General features: G+C 37.6%; 1 protein-coding gene across 2 annotated transcripts in view; it reads left to right on the plus strand.

Annotated features, from left to right (window-relative positions):
- Nucleotides 1-19,179, plus strand: part of AK9 (adenylate kinase 9) — a 135,613-nt gene that overhangs the window by 21,696 nt on the left and 94,738 nt on the right. For both annotated transcript variants that reach the window (XM_081044575.1, XM_081044574.1), the window contains exons 7-9: nucleotides 7,392-7,580; nucleotides 11,737-11,865; nucleotides 16,422-16,496. In XM_081044575.1, coding sequence (XP_080900701.1) covers nucleotides 7,392-7,580; nucleotides 11,737-11,865; nucleotides 16,422-16,496 — 393 coding nt within the window. The remainder of the gene's footprint in view (nucleotides 1-7,391; nucleotides 7,581-11,736; nucleotides 11,866-16,421; nucleotides 16,497-19,179) is intronic.

Genomic DNA, 19,179 nt, shown 5'->3' on the forward strand with positions numbered 1-19,179 from the left:
AGCTGTGGAAGCAGGACTGGCTGTGGTGGTGGTCGCCGCCATTGCTCTGGGCCACCTCTCACAACTCACCCCGCCCCTGGCCCCACCTATCTGGGCGGATCCCTGCAGGAGTAAACAGAACTGCTGAAACAAACGGGCTCTGAATCTGGTGCAGAAAGAGCTTTGGAACTCCAAAAGCTCTTCGCATACCTATCAGCCTGTTGCAGAAGACACTCCTGTAGATGTCTAGGAAGAGAAATAGTAAATCAGTGATTGCCATGAATAACCAAGGCAACAAGATAGCTCAGAAAGAAAGTGAAAAGTCTCCAGAAAAGGAACTTAGAGATATGGACCTTTGTGATTTAAATGACAGAGAATTCAAGATAGCAATTCTGAAAAAACTGAACGAGATGCAAGAAAACACAGAAAGGCAGTTTAATGAACTCAGAAACACAATCAAAGAACAACATGAGCATTTTACAAAAGAGATTGAAATCTTGAAAAAGAACCAAATAGAATTTCTGGAGATTAAGAACTCAATAGAAGAAATTAACAATAAAATATCCAGCTTAGGTAGTAGAGTTGACCAGATGGAGGAAAGAATCAGTGACATTGAAGATAGGAACCTGGAATTTACACAGAGGGAAGAAGAAAGAGACTTGAGACTTAAAAGAAATGAAAGAACTCTACAAGAACTTTCTGACTCCATCAGAAAGAGCAATATAAGAATAATGGGTATACCAGAAGGAGAAGAAAGAGGGAAGGGAACAGAGAATATATTCAAACAAATCGTCGATGAGAACTTCCCAAACTTGTGGACAGAACTGGATCCTCGAATCCAAGAAGCAAATAGAACACCTAATTACCTCAATCCCAACAGGCCTTCACCAAGGCACATTGTATTGAAGCTGTCTAAAATCAATGATAAAGAAAGAATCCTCAAGGCAGCCAGGGAAAAGAAGACGGTAACTTACAAAGGAAAGCCCATTAGATTATCATCAGATTTTTCAGCAGAAACTCTACAAGCTAGGAGGGAATGGAACCAAATATTCAAACTATTGAAAGAGAGAAATCATGAGCCAAGAATAATATATCCAGCAAAGATCTCCTTTAGATATGAAGGAGGAATAAAGACCTTTCCAGACATCCAGAAGCTGAGGGAATTTTCTAATACACGACCTGCACTACAAGAAATACTAAAGGAGGCTATTAGACCACCATCAACAGGGACAACTTGTGGCAACCGAAACATAAAAAGGGGGAGCGTAAAGGCCTGAACTGGAATATGGGAATAGAGAAAGTAAGCGTACTGAAGAAACTGGAATACTCTAAATATCAAACTTTCTTTTACATAAACTCAAGGGTAACCACTCAAAAAACATCCAAATCTGAAATATATACTGTAATAAAAGAAGAAACAGAGGGAAACATCATAGAATACTACCACACAGAAATAACAGACAACAACAAAAAGGCAAAGAAACAATGGAGACACAGCCTTACCAAAAAACTAAAGACAGAATGACAGGAAATCCTCACATATCAATAATCACCCTAAATGTAAATGGACTGAACTCACCAATAAAGAGACACAGAGTAGCAGATTGGATCAAAAAACTAAACCCAACCATATGCTGCCTACAAGAGACACATCTCAGCTACAAGGACAAGCATAGACTCAAAGTGAAAGGGTGGAAATTGACACTTCAAGCAAATGGTACCCAGAAAAAATCAGGTGTAGCCATAATGATTTCCGATGAAACAGACTTCAGGGTGAAAAAGATAACAAGAGACAAAGATGGACATTTCATAATGGTAAAGGGGACTATACAACAAGAAGACATAACAGTCATCAATATTTATGCCCCCAATCAGGGAGCACCGAAATATACCAAGCAACTACTAACAGAACTAAAGGGAGAAATTGACCAAAACACAATTATACTAGGGGACTTAAATACATCATTGACAGCTATGGATAGATCATCCAAACAGAAGATAAATAACGAAATCGCAGCCCTAAATGACACATTAGATGAATTGGACATAATTGACATATATAGAGCACTTCATCCTAAAACATCAGACTATACATTCTTTTCTAGTGTACATGGAACATTCTCAAGGATAGACCATATATTGGGACACAAAATCAGCCTCAGCAAATTTAAGAAGATTGAAATCATACCAAGCATATTCTCTGATCACAAAGCTTTGAAATTGGATATCAACTGCAAAAAGAAAGCAGGAAAAAACACAAATACATGGAGATTAAACAACATACTTTTAAAGAACGACTGGGTCAAAGAAGAAATTAGAGGAGAGCTCAAAAGATACATAGAAACAAATGACAATGAAAATACATCTTACCAAAATTTTTGGGATGCCGCGAAAGCAGTTTTAAGAGGGAAATTTATATCATTACAGGCCTATCTCAAGAAACAAGAAATATCCCAAATAAATAACCTCATGTTACACCTTAAAAAACTAGAAAAAGAAGAACAAGCGAAACCCAAGGTCAGCAGAAGAAAGGAAATAACAAAAATCAGAGCAGAACTAAATGAAATAGAGAACAAAAAGACAATAGAAAAAATTAATGTGACAAAAAGCTGGTTCTTTGAAAAGATTAACAAAATCGACAAACCCTTGGCTAGACTCACTAAGATAAAAAGAGAGAAGACACTAATTAACAAAATCAGAAATGAAAAAGGGGAAGTTATCACGGACACCACAGAAATACAAAGGATTATCCAAGAATACTATGAAGGACTATATGCCACCAAATTTAATAACTTAGAAGAAATGGACAAGTTCTTAGAAACATATAGCCTTCCAAGGCTGAATCAGGAAGAACTGGAAAATCTTAACAGGCCAATCACCAGTAACGAAATTGAATCAGTCATCAAAAACCTTCCCAAAATCAAAAGTCCTGGACCAGATGGCTTCACCAGTGAATTCTACCAAACCTTCAAAGAGGATCTAATACCAATCCTGCTCAAACTCTTCCAAAAAATTGAAGAAGAGTCAGTACTCCCTAACTCATTTTATGAGGCCAACATTACCCTGATACCAAAACCTGGTAAGGACAACACAAAAAAAGAAAACTACAGACCTATATCTCTGATGAATACAGATGCTAAAATCCTAAACAAAATTCTAGCAAATCGAATACAACAATGCATTAAAAAGATTATTCATCACGACCAAGTGGGGTTCATCCCCGGGGCACAAGGATGGTTCAACATTCGCAAATCCATCAATGTGATACATCACATAAACAAAATAAAGGACAAAAATCATATGATTCTATCAATTGATGCAGAAAAGGCATTTGATAAGATACAACATCCATTTATGATTAAAACACTTACTAAAATTGGTATAGAAGGAAAATACCTCAACATAATAAAGGCCATATACGACAAGCCCTCAGCTAACCTCATAATTAATGGTGAAAAGCTGAAGCCCTTTGCTCTACGTTCAGGAACACGACAAGGTTGTCCCCTATCACCTCTGCTTTTCAACATAGTGTTGGAAGTCCTCGCCAGAGCTATCAGGCAAGAGAAAGAAATAAAAGGCATCCAAATTGGGAATGAAGAAGTTAAATTGTCACTCTTTGCAGATGACATGATGCTATACATAGAAAACCCTAAAGACTCCACCAAAAAGCTATTAGAAACAATCAATGAATATAGTAAAGTTGCTGGCTACAAAATCAACGTACAAAAGTCCATTGCTTTCCTATATACCAACAATGAAATCTCAGAAAAAGAGATAGAAAAAACAATTCCTTTTGCAATTGCAGCAAAAAGAATAAAATACCTAGGAATAAACTTAACCAAGGATGTGAAGGATTTATATGCTGAAAACTATAAGACATTTTTGAAAGAAATTGAAGAAGACACAAAGAAATGGAAAGACATTCCGTGCTCATGGATTGGAAGAATCAACATAGTTAAAATGGCCATATTACCCAAAGCCATATACAGATTTAATGCAATCCCCATCAAAATCCCAATGGCATTTTTTAAAGAAATAGAACAAAAAATCATCAGATTTGTTTGGAACCACAAAAGACCCCGAATAGCCAAAGCAATATTAAAAAAAAAGAACAATACTGGAGGTATCACACTCCCTGATTTTTCCTTGTACTACAGGGCTACAATAATCAAAACAGCTTGGTATTGGCAGAAAAACAGACACATAGACCAATGGAATAGAATTGAGAACCCAGAAATAAAACCACATAAATATGGACAGATAATTTTTGACAAAGAAGCTAAAAACATACAATGGAGGAAAGACAGCCTCTTCAATAAATGGTGCTGGCAGAATTGGATAGCTACGTGCAAAAGAATGAAACTGGACTGCTACCTGTCACCATGTACCAAAATTAATTCAAAATGGATCAAAGACTTAAGCATAAGACCTGACACAATAAACTGCATTGAAGAAAACATAGGTACTAAACTTATGGACCTTGGGTTCAAAGAGCATTTTATGAATTTGACTCCAAAGGCAATGGAAGTAAAAACTAAAATAAACAAATGGGATTATATGAAACTGAAAAGCTTCTGCACAGCAAAAGAAACTATTGACAAAATAATGAGGCAACCAACTGAATGGGAGAAGATTTTTGCAAACAGTTCCTCTGATAAGGGGCTAATATCCAAAATATACAAGGAACTCATGAAACTCAACAACAAAAAAACAAACAACCCAATTGATAAATGGACAGAGGACCTGAAGAGACATTTCTCCAAAGAGGATATACAAATGGCAAATAGACATATGAAAAAATGCTCAACATCGCTAATCATCAGAGAAATGCAAATGAAAACCACAATGAGATATCACCTCACCCCAGTCAGAATGGCTTTCATCAACAAAACAAATAGTAACAAGTGTTGGAGAGGCTGTGGAGAAAAAGGAACTCTCATACACTGTTGGTGGGAATGCAGACTGGTGCAGCCGCTATGGAAGGCAGTGTGGAGGTTCCTCAAGAAATTACGAATAGAATTACCATATGACCCAGCAATCGCTCTCCTGGGTATCTACCCCAAAAATATAAAAGCATTTCTCTATAGAGACACGTGTACTCCAATGTTCATTGCAGCTTTGTTTACGGTGGCCAAGACATGGAAACAACCAAAATGTCCTTCGATAGATGAATGGATAAAGAAGTTGTGGTACATATACACAATGGAATACTATTCGGCGTTAAGGAAAGATGATATAGGAACATTTGTGACAACATGGATGGATCTCGAGAGAATAATGCTAAGTGAAACAAGTCAGACAGAAAAAGCAGAGAACCCTATGATTTCACTGATATGTGGTATATAGACCAAAAAGAACAAGACAAACAAATGAGAAACAAAAACTCATAGACACAGACAATAATTTAGTGGTTACCAGAGAGTAAGGGGGTGGGGGGTGGGTGATGAGGGTAAAGGGGATCAAATATATGGTGATGGAAGGAGAACTGACTCTGGGTGGTGAACACACAATGGGATTTATAGACGATGTAATACAGAATTGTACACCTGAAATCTATGTAAATTTACTAACAATTGTCACCCCAATAAAATTAATTAAAAAAAAAAAAAGAGTAGAAACAGCATCCACACTAAATCTGTCCGCATTCACTCATCTCTTAAACAATGTTTACTGATGGCCTCACGCGTGCTTGTTGCTAAGTGAGGTTAGGAAGACATTTCCACACCCCCAGAACTAAATATATTATTTCCTCAAGACATATTAACCCTTTTTTAAAAAAATAAAGAAAGAAATAAAAAAAGAAAAAAAAAAAAAGAAAAAAAAGAACCAGTGATCTACAACAGCAGTAATTCTCAGAGTACAGTCCCAGAGCCAACTACGTAGGTAGCTCTCAGAACCTTGTTAGAAATGCAAATGCTTAGGCCCCACCCAGAACCATGAGTCAGAAACTCGAGGGGTGGCGTCCAGCTATCTGTGGAAAAGCTCTCTGGGTGACTGACATCTGCTGAAACGTGAGGACCACTGCTCTGAAGCATGTCCTTCAGGCTCACCCTCTTGTTAATTACTTCCTGTAAGTGGAAACAGGAGACAACTGAAGGGAATCGTCTTTGTCAAGGACCCACAAGTGAGTGTTCTGGCTTGCTGGAGAAGGGAAATACATACACATTTTTAAAATTACCTAAATGGGTTTAGATCTTTTTTGTGAAAATTTGGACACCTACATAAAAGTCTTACCTCAATAAATTCCCATCACATCGCCACATAGAGGTGGCCGGAAGAAATCAGAAAATGAGCAAGGAAGGTTCTTAAGTTTCTTGCTTCTTTATGTGGTACATAAACTGTCGGCATCAGAATCACTGAGGAAGCTTGTTAAAAATGTCTAAACCTCACTCCAGACTTCATAAATCACAAGAGAGAGCAGAAATTTCTATTTATGAGTCTCCATACACGGTTACACCCTAATGTTTGAGAACCACCATGGAACATCATCCAGAGTCTTTTATCCCGCAAATTATTCAGAGCAGAATAATGGAAGTTATCATTAATAATGTGCCACAGAGCCGGGCTCTGAATCAGAAGGCCTGGTCCCACGTCATGTCCCCACTCAGGACGGTGTGATGTGAATCCTCGTGCAGACGAGCCTGATTCTCTATTCTGTGTCTTCACCTACCAGAGCAGTCCTCTGATCGGCAGAATGGCATTAATCGGCATAGTGGGTCATTTCTCTTACAAGATTAGTGTAAGAATAGAATCAAATATTATACATGTGAAAGCACGTTGAAGGAAGAAAATTACTTTTAGACTTTGGTTTGGGCTTTTTTTTTATCATCCAGGCTCAGTTTTCTCATTTACAAAATGAAAAGGTTAGACTAGAAGAGATGACTTTGTAGGTCCCATTCATGACTGCCATTTTATGAAATACTACACTCGAAATGCTCTAAGTGATAGTAAATATTGTAAATACGTGATATTTTTTGTTCTAAATATATGGATATCCCCATTTCCCTCCATTCTCAGCCTTTTCAAACTAGTTTGATGGAATCCTCTTGCAGACTAACCTGATTCTCTTTTCTATTTCTCTAACTCTTTCTGCTATTCTTCACTTGATCTTAGCCAAAAGGCCGAGAAGCGATCTTTTTGCTATTCTTGTAACCCTCTTTTTTCATCTTAAAACTTCTGATATTTTCTCACATGTATTAATTTTGGATAGAGAAAAGTGTTGGCATAGCATAAAAGTCGTGTCTTGTGCCTCTCTTGGCTTGTGATGAAACCTGATACAAAATGACACTGACAATAAATATTGCACTTGCCTAGGGTTTCAAGGAATTTTGGGGTTTGTGTATTGCATAGTGTATGAAGGAAGTAAAGGCATATTTAACATGTTCTAAGTGATTACTAACGTTGTTCCTTAGTGCCGTGATTTTGATTTATGCCAAAGAGTTTCTGGGCAAAGGCAGCACAGTGCTACAGGGCACATATACACAAGAGATCAGTGGGATCCTGAAGTCATTGGGAATCTTAGGAAAAGGAAGAGAGAAGCCCAGAAAGAAGGAAAAGGAGAAGAGGAAGGGGAAGAGGAAGAAGAGCAAGAAGAAGAAGAGGTAATATCCCAGTACCATATACTGCACTTTAAAATTCACAACAATTAAGGTAAATGATGGCATGGATAATAGGAAAATAGCAGATAGGAGAGGAAATGACATTTTCTTTGTGTTTTCATTCAGTCTGGAGGAAATAGCAAACATACTTCATGTTTTTGAGAGCTAGTAGATCATACTCTGGAGGTCATCAAATTTAGCCTCCTTCTCAGATTGGAAGTCCCTCCCCATCCTGATAGCTGATCGGCTTCATTTCATAGCAACACAGTTATTGGCCACCCACTTTGTGTGAAGCACTGTGCAAGTTAGAGTGAGGAGTTAGAGTCATAAAAGACAGAGTATGTTGTGGGGAGCAGGTAGCCCAGCATAATGCGATTTGTGAAGTTAATGTAACCCCGATTCCAAACCGACAAAGAGAGTACATGAAAAGAACTCTATAACTCAATTTCACACATACATGTTGTTACAACAATCCTAAAGTCAATACTAGTAGGCATAATGCAGTAAGGCACCCAAGGAAGCTTCTACCACGATGGAATGAGGACAATTTGAGATTAAGAAATCTGTTAACACGTGGTGGACTGGATTTGGCCCACAGAGGTGGGATGGGCCATAGTTTGCCAGTCCCTACTCTACTGAAATATACCTGTGATTTCTATTATAAATTAATTAATTTATAATTTTATATCATTATAATTTATTATAAATTTATTATAAATAAATATCGTTTCTATTAGGGCCTATACTCCATTAATTTATAGATGGTCACGTTGCAAATCATTTCCCAGGGAGACCAGATAATCCCGCAGGTTACAGGTTTATTGCCCTGTAGGGTATTGAGCAGGCTTGTCACTAATATCACAGTGACTCTGTGTCCTTCAGCTTTGTTATCCTGCTGGCTCCACCACTATTTGGTTCCATGTATTTTTGACATTTGTTCTCTCATTTAAGAGTAAATCTTAAAATTTCTCATCACAAGAAACAAATTGTTTATATGTAATAATGAATAGTAACTAGGCATACTATGGTGATCATTTTTCAATGTGTGCAAATCACGAATCATTATCTTGTACACCTAAAACTGATACAATGTTATATCAATTGTATCTCAATTTAAAAAGCCTGCTAATATAAGAAAGCCTATTTAAAAACATAAAATAACCTTCCCTGTGCAACTATGGCATTAAATAATTGTCAGCATCTACTCCAGATCTGTTTTTTTAAAAAAGAAAGCCTCATAGCGAATAGGAACAAACGTGTATCATTTTAACATGAATGCAGCACACCATCTTAAATCAAAGACAGTGAGAGATAGGGGTCACACTCTCACAGTTGCGGGGGCCACGGTTACGTCAGTGTGTGATGTTGGCCAGGGAAAAGTGAGGATGAGGCAGGCTAGGACGGCGCTGTCCAGTGTGGTAGCCGTTGGCCCCATGTGTCTGTTTAATTAAAATTATAAAAAATTAAAAATTTAGTTACTCAGTAGCGCTAGCCACATTTCCAGTGCTCAGTGACCAAATGTGGCTGTGTCTTCCAAATTGGACAGCATAGATACAGAATGTTTCCATTATTGCAGAAAGTTCCTCTGGACAGCTACAGGGTGTATGCCCTTCTTCAGAGGACAGCTGCCTCTCACCTCCAGCCCAGACAGCTAACTATTGCCACGGGGGAAAGCTGGCCTGCTTTTACCAGTCGTCTGGTTTTTCCAGAGAAGCTGAAATCCGAGTTTTAAAATACGAGTAGTTGGCAATTAATACGAAAATTTTAAAATATCATGTAGGCCAATGCTGGGGGAGTAATTAAATTATGCCTTCAGGCTGGATTAGCCCCCGGGCCCGAGTTTGCTGTGATCCCTGCCTAGTGGCACAGCCATGTTCAGAAGCAAAGCTGCCACCCACCTGGGTGGATGATGGGAAAGTGTTCACCCTTATATTCCCGCAGCTGGAAACAATCTCCCTGAACTGCTATAATAGCTTTGTTAATGTTCTCTTAGCTTCCACTTTCCTCGACCCACCCTATCCCATTCCTTTCTTTACAGAAGCCAGAGCCATTTAAAAAGAAATATATATATATGACCCTCGATGACTTTCTGTTACCTGTAGATGAAAATCCAAACACCCTCACATGGTTAAAAGGCCGTGGACCCAGCCTCTCTGATCTCAGCCCCACCTTTTCTCCCCACTTGCTCCCCACATTCCAGCCACCTTGGCCTTCCAGCTAGTGTTTAACTGTGCTGAACTCAGTCTCACCTCGTCTTTGTGCTTACTGTTTCCTCTCCCCTCTGCTGACCGCACCCTCCTCCAGACTCTCTTCATGTGCTCGCTCATTCCCATCACCCACGTCTCACCCCAGGGATGACATCTCCAGAGACCATTCAGCAAGTGACTCTAACCCAGAAATATACCCCGCCATATATGATTTTAAATGTGCTCGTAGCCACTTTTTTAAAAAAAGTAAAAATAAACAAAAGTAATTTTAATAATTTATTTAAACCAATATATCCAAACTTTTATTTCAACATGTAATCAACTTAAAAATTCTAAGAATGATGCATTTCTTTCATGTGAGCTTTTTGAAATCTGGTGCGCACTTTACACTTGCAGCACGTTCCAGTGTGCTCTTGTCACATTTCTGTTCTCAGTCGGTACGAGTGGCTGGTAGCTACCATTCTGAACAGCACAGGTCACCACTTACCCTGCTTCCTTTTTCTCGTAGCGTTTATCCCTTTCTGAAATTGTGTTATTTGTTTAGTTGCTTATTATCTGTCTGCTCCACTGAAGATAAGCTCTATGCAACAGGGTCTGTATCCCCCGAGCCTGTAGCAGACCTGACGTACGGTAGGTGCTTAATAAGAAGTTGTGTACTGATTCAATTCACGAGAATCCTAGCAAAGCCCTCTGCTAGAGAGAGAAGAATGTTAGCGTCTTTCGGAAAAGACAGTGTGTGTTAAGCCACTTTGAAATGTATAATCTTTGGTCCAGTAATTTTACTTTTAGGAACTACTCTAAGGGAAAATATTAGCAATATAAAGATTTATGTACAAAGTTATTCAGCGAAATGTTATTTATAATCGTGAAAAATGTGAAGCATTCTTGTTGTCCAACTCTAGAATAACGATTAAATAATCATATTTAAGGATGTTAATATATTATTTGACCATTAAAATAGTATTTAAAGCATTTCAAATAAGTTAGTAAATGGCTTATATAATAGATAATGTGGTTCAAACAGTACAAGACATGGATATGTATGCATTGATAAAAACTAGAATTAATAATTAGATAATAAATATAATAATGGGATAATAAATATGATAGTGAACATTTTCCAGGCCTTGGGCTGAGAACTTTTACATGTACTATTCCCTCTGCTTTGAAATGTTCGTTCTCCAGAAATCTGTGTGGCTCTCTCCCTCATTTCCTTCTGGGCTCTCTTCAAACGTTACTTCTTTCATGACTACCTGATTAAAATAGCACTTCTCCCATTACTCTCCATCCCCTCTATCCTGCATTACCTTTCTTCCTCCTGCTTACCACCACCTAACCTGTTATATACCAGGGGTACCAAAAAAATGTATACACATGACTTATATTCATCATTTGTTATCGGTATATATTGAATATTAAAATTTCAACACAGTTTTTTCCTCTCTTAAAATGTGTATGCATTGTTTCTGAAACCCTCTGTATTTATTTGTCTATTGTTTATGTTTTGTCTTCCCGAACTGGAATGTGTGCTCTACATACCCAGCATCTTACTTAGTTTTATTCACTGTAGTATCTCAAGCTCCTAGAAGTACCTGACACATAGTAGGCACCCAGTCAATCTTTACTGAATGAATGAATGAATAAACGAACAAATGAACTAGAAGCTCAGATATTCAGAGAAAATCTAATTTCTTTGTCTCTAAGAATCTGATACTTTCCCCCTGCTCTTCCCTACTTACTGAGGAACAAAAAGAAATGAATAAGTCTCAAAGTCAATTTAAAGTTTTATTTCATCTAATAAAGGGCCTCTCATGGTGTTCAGTGTCTTAAATAAAAATCTTCGGTCTCTGATTTTTCCCTTCTGCCTGCTTCTCAACCCAAAATGGCATGTGGCTTGTAAATTAAATGATCATTGAGATAAAGATATATAAAATCTCTTCTTTTCCATATAGGCATTTATTGCTGAAATGCAGATGGTGGCTGAAATTCTTCAACATCTAGTTCAGAGGCCTGAGGATTATTTGGAAAATGTTGAGAACATTGTTAAACTTTATAAGGACACAATTCTTCCTACTTTAGAAGTAAGAACGAGATATATTGCTGAAAATGGGAATATTGATATGCATTTGTGTTCTGTCACTGTTTAAGTAGCTTTCACATTTATTAATCTGCCTGATTCTGCTCCTTTTGAGCTTGGTAGAATGCTATTAAAAAAGGGTTCCATCCCAAAAAACTGTTTCACAGAACAGTATTATTTTACAAAGCAGCCGTGTTGCTGAAAAGTGATAAATGTGCTGCATATTTCAAAAGCCACTACAGGAATTCACTTATGGTTGCAGGTTGGAAAACCCATGTTAAGAGACTATTTTGTAAAAGCATTTTCAATCTGTAATTATGGGTTTATAAAAACAAATGTACACTTAGGGTGCATGTTTTATTCTAAAAGGAATTGTTAACTTATTTAAATTGCAATCTAAAGAAGAATTATTCCCAGATTGGTTTCTATCATTATCCCATTCAAAGTTGATTATATGTAAACATGATAAGGCCATTATATGTAGTAATAAGAAAGCTTTAAAATATGATTACTAAAAGTCAATATATGAAAAGCATATTTTATACAGCCAAAAATCCAGGGAAGACTGTCAAATTTGTGTTGGAGATTTATTCAACAAACATTTATTAAACTTGGGTATTTGGGCAGACACCAGGCTAAGCAATAGAACTACAAAGACAAATGAAAAACAGTTGTCACATTGCCTCTTCCCTTCTGATAGAGAAATAAAAATAATTTTATTTATGCTGATTTTTAGTGTTACATATTTTAAAGACAAGTAAGTGGATCATTTTCATTCTCATCATCTACTCCCTAAAATGAGAACCAAATTTAATTGTTTTCTTATGTATGACCTTTATTCCTCACTTCCTCCTCTTCTATCCCGGGCCTTTAAACATAGCTTCTAAAGAGTAATTTACATGTCTGTCTATAACATTCTTTCTTTTTTAAATTAAAGTTTTTGGGGGTGACAATTGTTAGTAAAGTTACATAGATTTCAGTTGTACAATTCTGTAATACATCATCTATATCTCACATTGTATGTTTACCACCCAGAATCAGTTCTCTTTCTATCACCATATATTAGATCCCATTTATCCTCTTCTAGAGCCCCCCCTTACCCTCTGGTAACCCCTAAACTATTGTCTAAGTCTATGAGTTTTTGTTCCTTCATTTGTGTTTCTTGTTCTTTTGTTGTTTTTGGTTTATATACCACATATCAGTGAAATCATAGGGTTCTCTGCTTTTTCTGTCTGACTTATTTCGCTTAGCATTATACTCTCAAGATCCATCCATGTTGTCACAAATGTTCCTATATCATCTTTTCTTACCGCCGAATAGTATTCCATTGTGTATATATACCACAACTTCTTTATCCATTCATTTATCAAAGGACATTTTGGTTGTTTCCATGTCTTGTCCGCCATAAATAAAGTTGAAATGAACATTGGAGCACACATGTCTTTATGGATAAATGTTTTCAGATTTTGGGAGAAGATATCCAGGAGAGGGAATGCTGGGTCATGTGATAACTTTTTGAGGAATCTCCACACTGCCTTCCATAGTGGCTGCACCAATCTGCATTCCCACCAACAGTGTATAAGGGTTCTTTTTCTCCACAGCCTCTCCAACACTTGTTACTATTTGTCTTGTTGATGGTAGCCATTCTAAGTGGAGTGAGGTGATATCTCATTGTGGTTTTTATTTGCATTTCTCTGCTGATTAGTGATGTTGAGCATTTTTCCATATGTCTGTTTGCCATTTGTATGTCCTCTTTGGAGAAATGCCTCTTCAGGTCGTCTGCCCATTTTTCAATTGGGTTGTTTATTCGCTTTTGTTGAATTGTATGAGTTCCTTGTATATTTTGGATATTAGCCCCTTATCAGAGGCACTGTTTGCAAAAAATCTTCTCCCATTCAGTTGGTTGCCTCTTTATTTTGTGGATGGTTTCTTTTGCTGTGCAAAAGCTTTTAAGTTTCATGTAGTCCCATTCATTTATTTTAGCTTTTACTTCCATTGCCTTTGGAGTCAAATTCATAAAATGCTCTTTGAACCCAAGGTCCATAAGTTTAGTACCTATGTTTTTTTCTATGCAGTTTATTGTTTCAGGTTTTATGCTAAGTCTTTGATCCATTTTGAATTAATTTTGGTACATGGTGACAGATAGCAATCCAATTTCATTCTTTTGCACATGGCTTTCCAATTCTGCCAGCACAATTTATTGAAGAGACTGTCTTTCCTCCATTGTATGTTTTTTGCTTCTTTGTCAAAAATTATCTGTCCATATTTTTTGTGGGTTTATTTCTGGGTTCTCAGTTCTATTCCATTGGTCTGAGTGTCTGTTTCTCTGCCAATACCATGCTGTATAATGTTCTTTTTTCATTCAGCTAAAATATCCTGCATCATCCTTAAGTGGCTGGCATAGCATAAGAAATAAAACATAATCAAAATCAGATTCAGAAAATTAGAAAACTATGTTCACAAGGGGAAAATAAACAGAGACAGTCTCTTCCAGGATAGGGACCAGCTCTTTCATTTTAGCATCGCCAATACCCAATGCAGTGCCCAAAGTAAATGTTTGTAAATGTTTGACAGATGTTCAGCTGAGCAAGTGATGAGATCACAAAGGAAAACGAAAAATGATAGCTTCAATTTCATTACATATAAGACTTGGAAATAAATTGTTTAAAAAAAACTTCGCTCAAAAGACAACAAGCTGGAAATATATCCACATCAGTTACAAAAAAGTCATAGAATTGATTTTTTTAAACCTGTAAGTTCTCACCCTCCAAGATAAATAGGTCATAAATATGAACAGAGTTCACAGCAGTGAAAGACACAAGAGTAAAAGGTCTCTAGAAAACTGTTCAGTTTCACGAGTTATAAAGAAATACTCATCCAAGTAATGAAGAATCATTTCCATGATCAAATTTTAAAAGATGAACAAAGAATAAGAATTTCTAATGCTAGCAAGAATAGGGTAAAGCAAACACTCATGCATACCCCGTTGAAAGGAACAGAAATCAGTGTGGTCATTTTTTAATAGCTTGTCCATAAGAAGTCCAGGAGTGGAAAACTTCTAGGCCCTGCTGCAAAACATAGATAAGAATTGATTATCCTGGTGCCAACAAAGCAAAAATTTCAAATCCATGAACCTAGACTTTAGGCCTAGGTAACTTGCTTAACAGTAAAACACTTGCCTTATACAGTAATTCCAGGGTACTGGTATGTTTAGAAGGAGGTGGGGGAGAGCCAGAAAAGGTAGGAGCCCGCAGTTCTAGTCTCCTCTGACCTGGCTGAGATATCAAGTCACTTGAGAGACCAAGACCAGCAAAATTCAGTATGCCTCCAAGAGACATAAGGAAAGCAAGTGGGAACAAACTAACCTGCATAGTTTTCTGGTTTATATCCTGCTTCAGGAGTAATCTAAAACCAAGTCCTCATTCTTACCTGTCTTTAAATCCCAACTTGACTCCTGGTTTCACCTGGTGTGTGTATCTTTAGCCTCTGGAGTATTCATACCCTTCGACTTAGTAAGTCCACTCTTCAGAATCTAGCTTGAGGAAAGATTGCTTCCTTGTTCAGAACATGGTTATTTATGGTTAAATAAATAATACTGACATGTTTGTTCAGACTATTGTAATAGGGAGAACCTTCATTAATGAGGAACTTCTCAAAGAAAAGGAAGGGGACCTGGGGTTTTATGGAGGCATGTAAACAAGGGAGCCATTCTCGAATTTTACGGGAATCATGAGGAAGGTTGGAGACAGATCTTATCCGAGTCCTTGAAGAACAGTGGAGATGGGTCTTAGCTCTCACCATTCCTAAGTTTTGGGAACACAGGGCTCAGATAGAGTTCAGCATTGCCAAAGTACAAAAATAAAATCCAGTGGATTTTAGATTTTAATCTTAGAAAAAAAAACAGCATAAGAAAATTTAGATGAATAGAAGTATAATCTTGAGATAGAGAAAATCTAATTTAAGCAAGAAAGGAAATCCAGAAACAATGAAAACATATATTTCATTATAAAAATGTTCTACATTGCAGAAGATAACCATAAACAAAGTCAAAGGATAAATCATCGTCAGGTAAAGCATTTGCCATTCCTATGATAGACAAGGGTTAAAGGCTTTCCGTGAATGTCAGGGAAAACGGACAATGTAATAGAAGACGCACAGAGGTTATAGTTAGGTGGTGGATAGAGGTCTGGATACTGAACCTCCCCTTAGCCAGGGGACTGCAAAGTAAAGTGAACCAGTCCCATTTTTCAACTATCAATTTGACAAATTATTTTATAAATATCTGCAGAGAAACAGATGTCCCAGGACACTTTTCTAATGGGAAGGACTCTAAAACTTTAGTGTGGAGAAAAACTGAAAAAAAGAGAAAAAAAAATGAAATTCATGGTAAGACGACTAGTTTAGGCTTTGGCAAAAGATCTCGTGAACATGAAAATAACATACATCATATCATGTATAAAGCAATTTAGCTTTAAAGATTTTTTTATAGTATATTAAGATTCTGATCTTGCATTTAGTTTTCTTAATTATCCTGCATTAAAAAATTTCTGTTATCTGCAGGAAGTAATGGCTGAACACAATTCCCAGTATCTCATTGAGCTAGATGGAAATAAGCCCCCAGAGGAGCTCTTCACGGTAAGTGTAATGTTCAGTCAGAATATCCCATGGTTTGGAAAATCAAAAAATTGTTGACTGGATTGTACTTATTTTAATAAAACATTGGAAATATATTTACATTTTAAAAACCATTTATTTTTGAAAATTTCATTTTGACACTTAAAAATTTGATGTTGTATTTATTCATTTATCCGTATTTAATTAAAACTACATTTGAATTTAATATCTCTGTATGACAAAAAGTGCCTCAAAGACACTTAAAAGCAAGTAGCAGCCAATAAGCACAATAAGATGCTTAACAAGTGTCATTAGGAAAATGCAAAACAAAACCATAATGAGATACTACTTCACAGTCACTAAGTTGGCTGAAATTAAAAAAAAAAAAGAATCAGGCACTAACAAGTGTTGGCAAGGATGTGGAAAAATTGGAACCTACATACATTGCTCGTGGGATTGTAAAATGGCAGAAGGGCAGAACTAGTCTGGTGAAGAGGGCCATTTGTCTGAAATTATTTTTAAATTGGAACTCTAAGGATGAGTAAGAATTAGACCTAGAAGGCTAGGAGAGGGTAGGGAGGTGGGACAATGGTCCATGTTGAGAGAAGAGTCTGTATGAAGCCCCAGAGGCAGGAAAGAGCACTGTGAGTTCTAGGAACTGAATGTAGGACTGGAACACAGGTAGGGTTTGGGAGAAGAGGGGATGGGACAGGTAGAATCGTGCCAAGGAATAAGCAGGGATTGTAATGATGAGACCTAAACTCTTTAATGTGAGTGAATGGGCAGCCAGTGAAAGGTTTTAAGCCAGAGAATGAAAATGATCCTTCTTGTATTTAAGAAAAGTCACTCAATAGCATAAGGAACATAGTCAATAATATTGCAATAACTATGTACGGTGTCAGATGGGTACTAGATTTCTCAGGGTGATCACCTCGTAAGTTACATGTCTAATCTCTATGTTGTACACCTGAAACGAATATAATATTGCATGTGAAATGCAACTGAAAAATTTTTTAATTACTTTAAAAATAAACTAAAATATGCTTCAGTTTGAAAAAGAAAGATCACTCAGACTGCAGTGCAAAGAAAAAACTGAGGAAAAATAAAATTGGTGGTTAAGAAGACAAGCTCTGGCTTTTGCAGTAGGTCCAGTAAGAGAGGGTGGCCTAACCCAGGGTAGTGACTGAGGGAATGGACAGAAGATGGACGTAAAAGGTATTTAAGAAGTCTGCATGACAGGACTTGATGAGTGGCTTAATGTAGGTGTGAAGGGAGAGAGAAAAGTCAGATATAACGCCCAGATTTCTGGTGTGATGTAATTCATGTAAATGCTGGTAATAGAGAAGCTCTTCGGTGGGAATGTATTCTTGCTAAGACCCTCAGTGAACTTCTCCCGACCAAAGCCACTGTTCATTCTTCAGTCTTGATCTAATTCACCTAGCAGCAGCCTTTGACTTCACTCATTACTTCTGCCTTGTTTCTTCCCTTCTTGTACGCCACACTACTATAGTCCCTTCTGCCTCACTGGACTCTCTCCATGTCTAACCTCTAGAGTTGGAGGATTCCAGAGCTCACTCCTCGTTCATTCTTCTCTGCCTTCCCTCACTGCTTAGGAGGCTGCATCCAGTCCAATGGCTTTCAATACCTTACAACCAGACCTTTCCCATGAATTCTACACTTGTATAATCAACTACTACTCAGTATATCCAATTGGATGTTGTATTGGAAAAACTCCGTTTCCACCTGTGAGTCTTTCTTTACTCTCACACAGAACACTTCACTTCCGACCCTTTTGGTCACCAAATGTGTGGAGGTGTCCCCACCGCAAGCTATCCTCTGTGATACCAGCTGAGTATCCTAAAATTTAACTCAATTCTGAAACTATCTAGTTGGAGATAGTGTCAGGTTCTACAGGTCAAGGGCTCAGTCACACACAACTGTTCCCACCCCACTGCAGGTGCCAATCACAAGTAGTAGGTCCCCAGGTTACCAAAACTTCTCTCCAACTTGGCTACAATTGGAGGTTTCCACGACCCCCTCTTAAGGTTCAATTAATTTGATAGAGTGGCTCTCAGAACTCATGGAAACATGTACTTATATTACCTGTTTATTAAAAGATACGATAAAAGATACAGATGAACAGCCAAATGAAGAGATACGTGGGGCGAGGTCTGAAAGGGTCCCAAGCTCAGGAGCTTCTATCCCCATGGAGTTGGAATGTATCATCCTCCCATTGTGGATGTGTTCACCAACCTGGAAGTTCTCCACACCTTTATTATTGGGATTTTATGGAGGCTTCCTTACGTAGGCATGATTAATTATTAACTCTGTTTCGAGCCCCTTTCCCTTCTCTGGATATTAGGGGGTGGGTCTGAAAATCCCAAGCTTCTCATCATGGCCTGATCTTTCTGGTAACCAGCCCCCATCCTGCAGCCATCCAGGAACTTACCCAGGCTTTCCTCAATAGAACAAAAAGTGCTCGTAGGGCTCTTATCACTTAGGAAATCACAAGGGTTTTAGGAGCCCTCTGTCAGGAATGGATCAGAGACCAAATATTAGAACAACAGATGCTCCTAGTGCTCTTATCACTCAGGAATTTGCAAGGGTTTGGGGACCTCTGTGCCAGACACCAAGGCAGAGACCAATATATATTTTCTATGATCTCACAGATGTCTAATAAGCATCTTAGCTTTAAATGTACGAG

Source organism: Rhinolophus hipposideros (genome assembly GCF_964194185.1).
Source record: "Rhinolophus hipposideros genome assembly, chromosome: 3".
In the NCBI taxonomy this organism is placed as follows: domain Eukaryota; kingdom Metazoa; phylum Chordata; class Mammalia; order Chiroptera; family Rhinolophidae; genus Rhinolophus; species Rhinolophus hipposideros.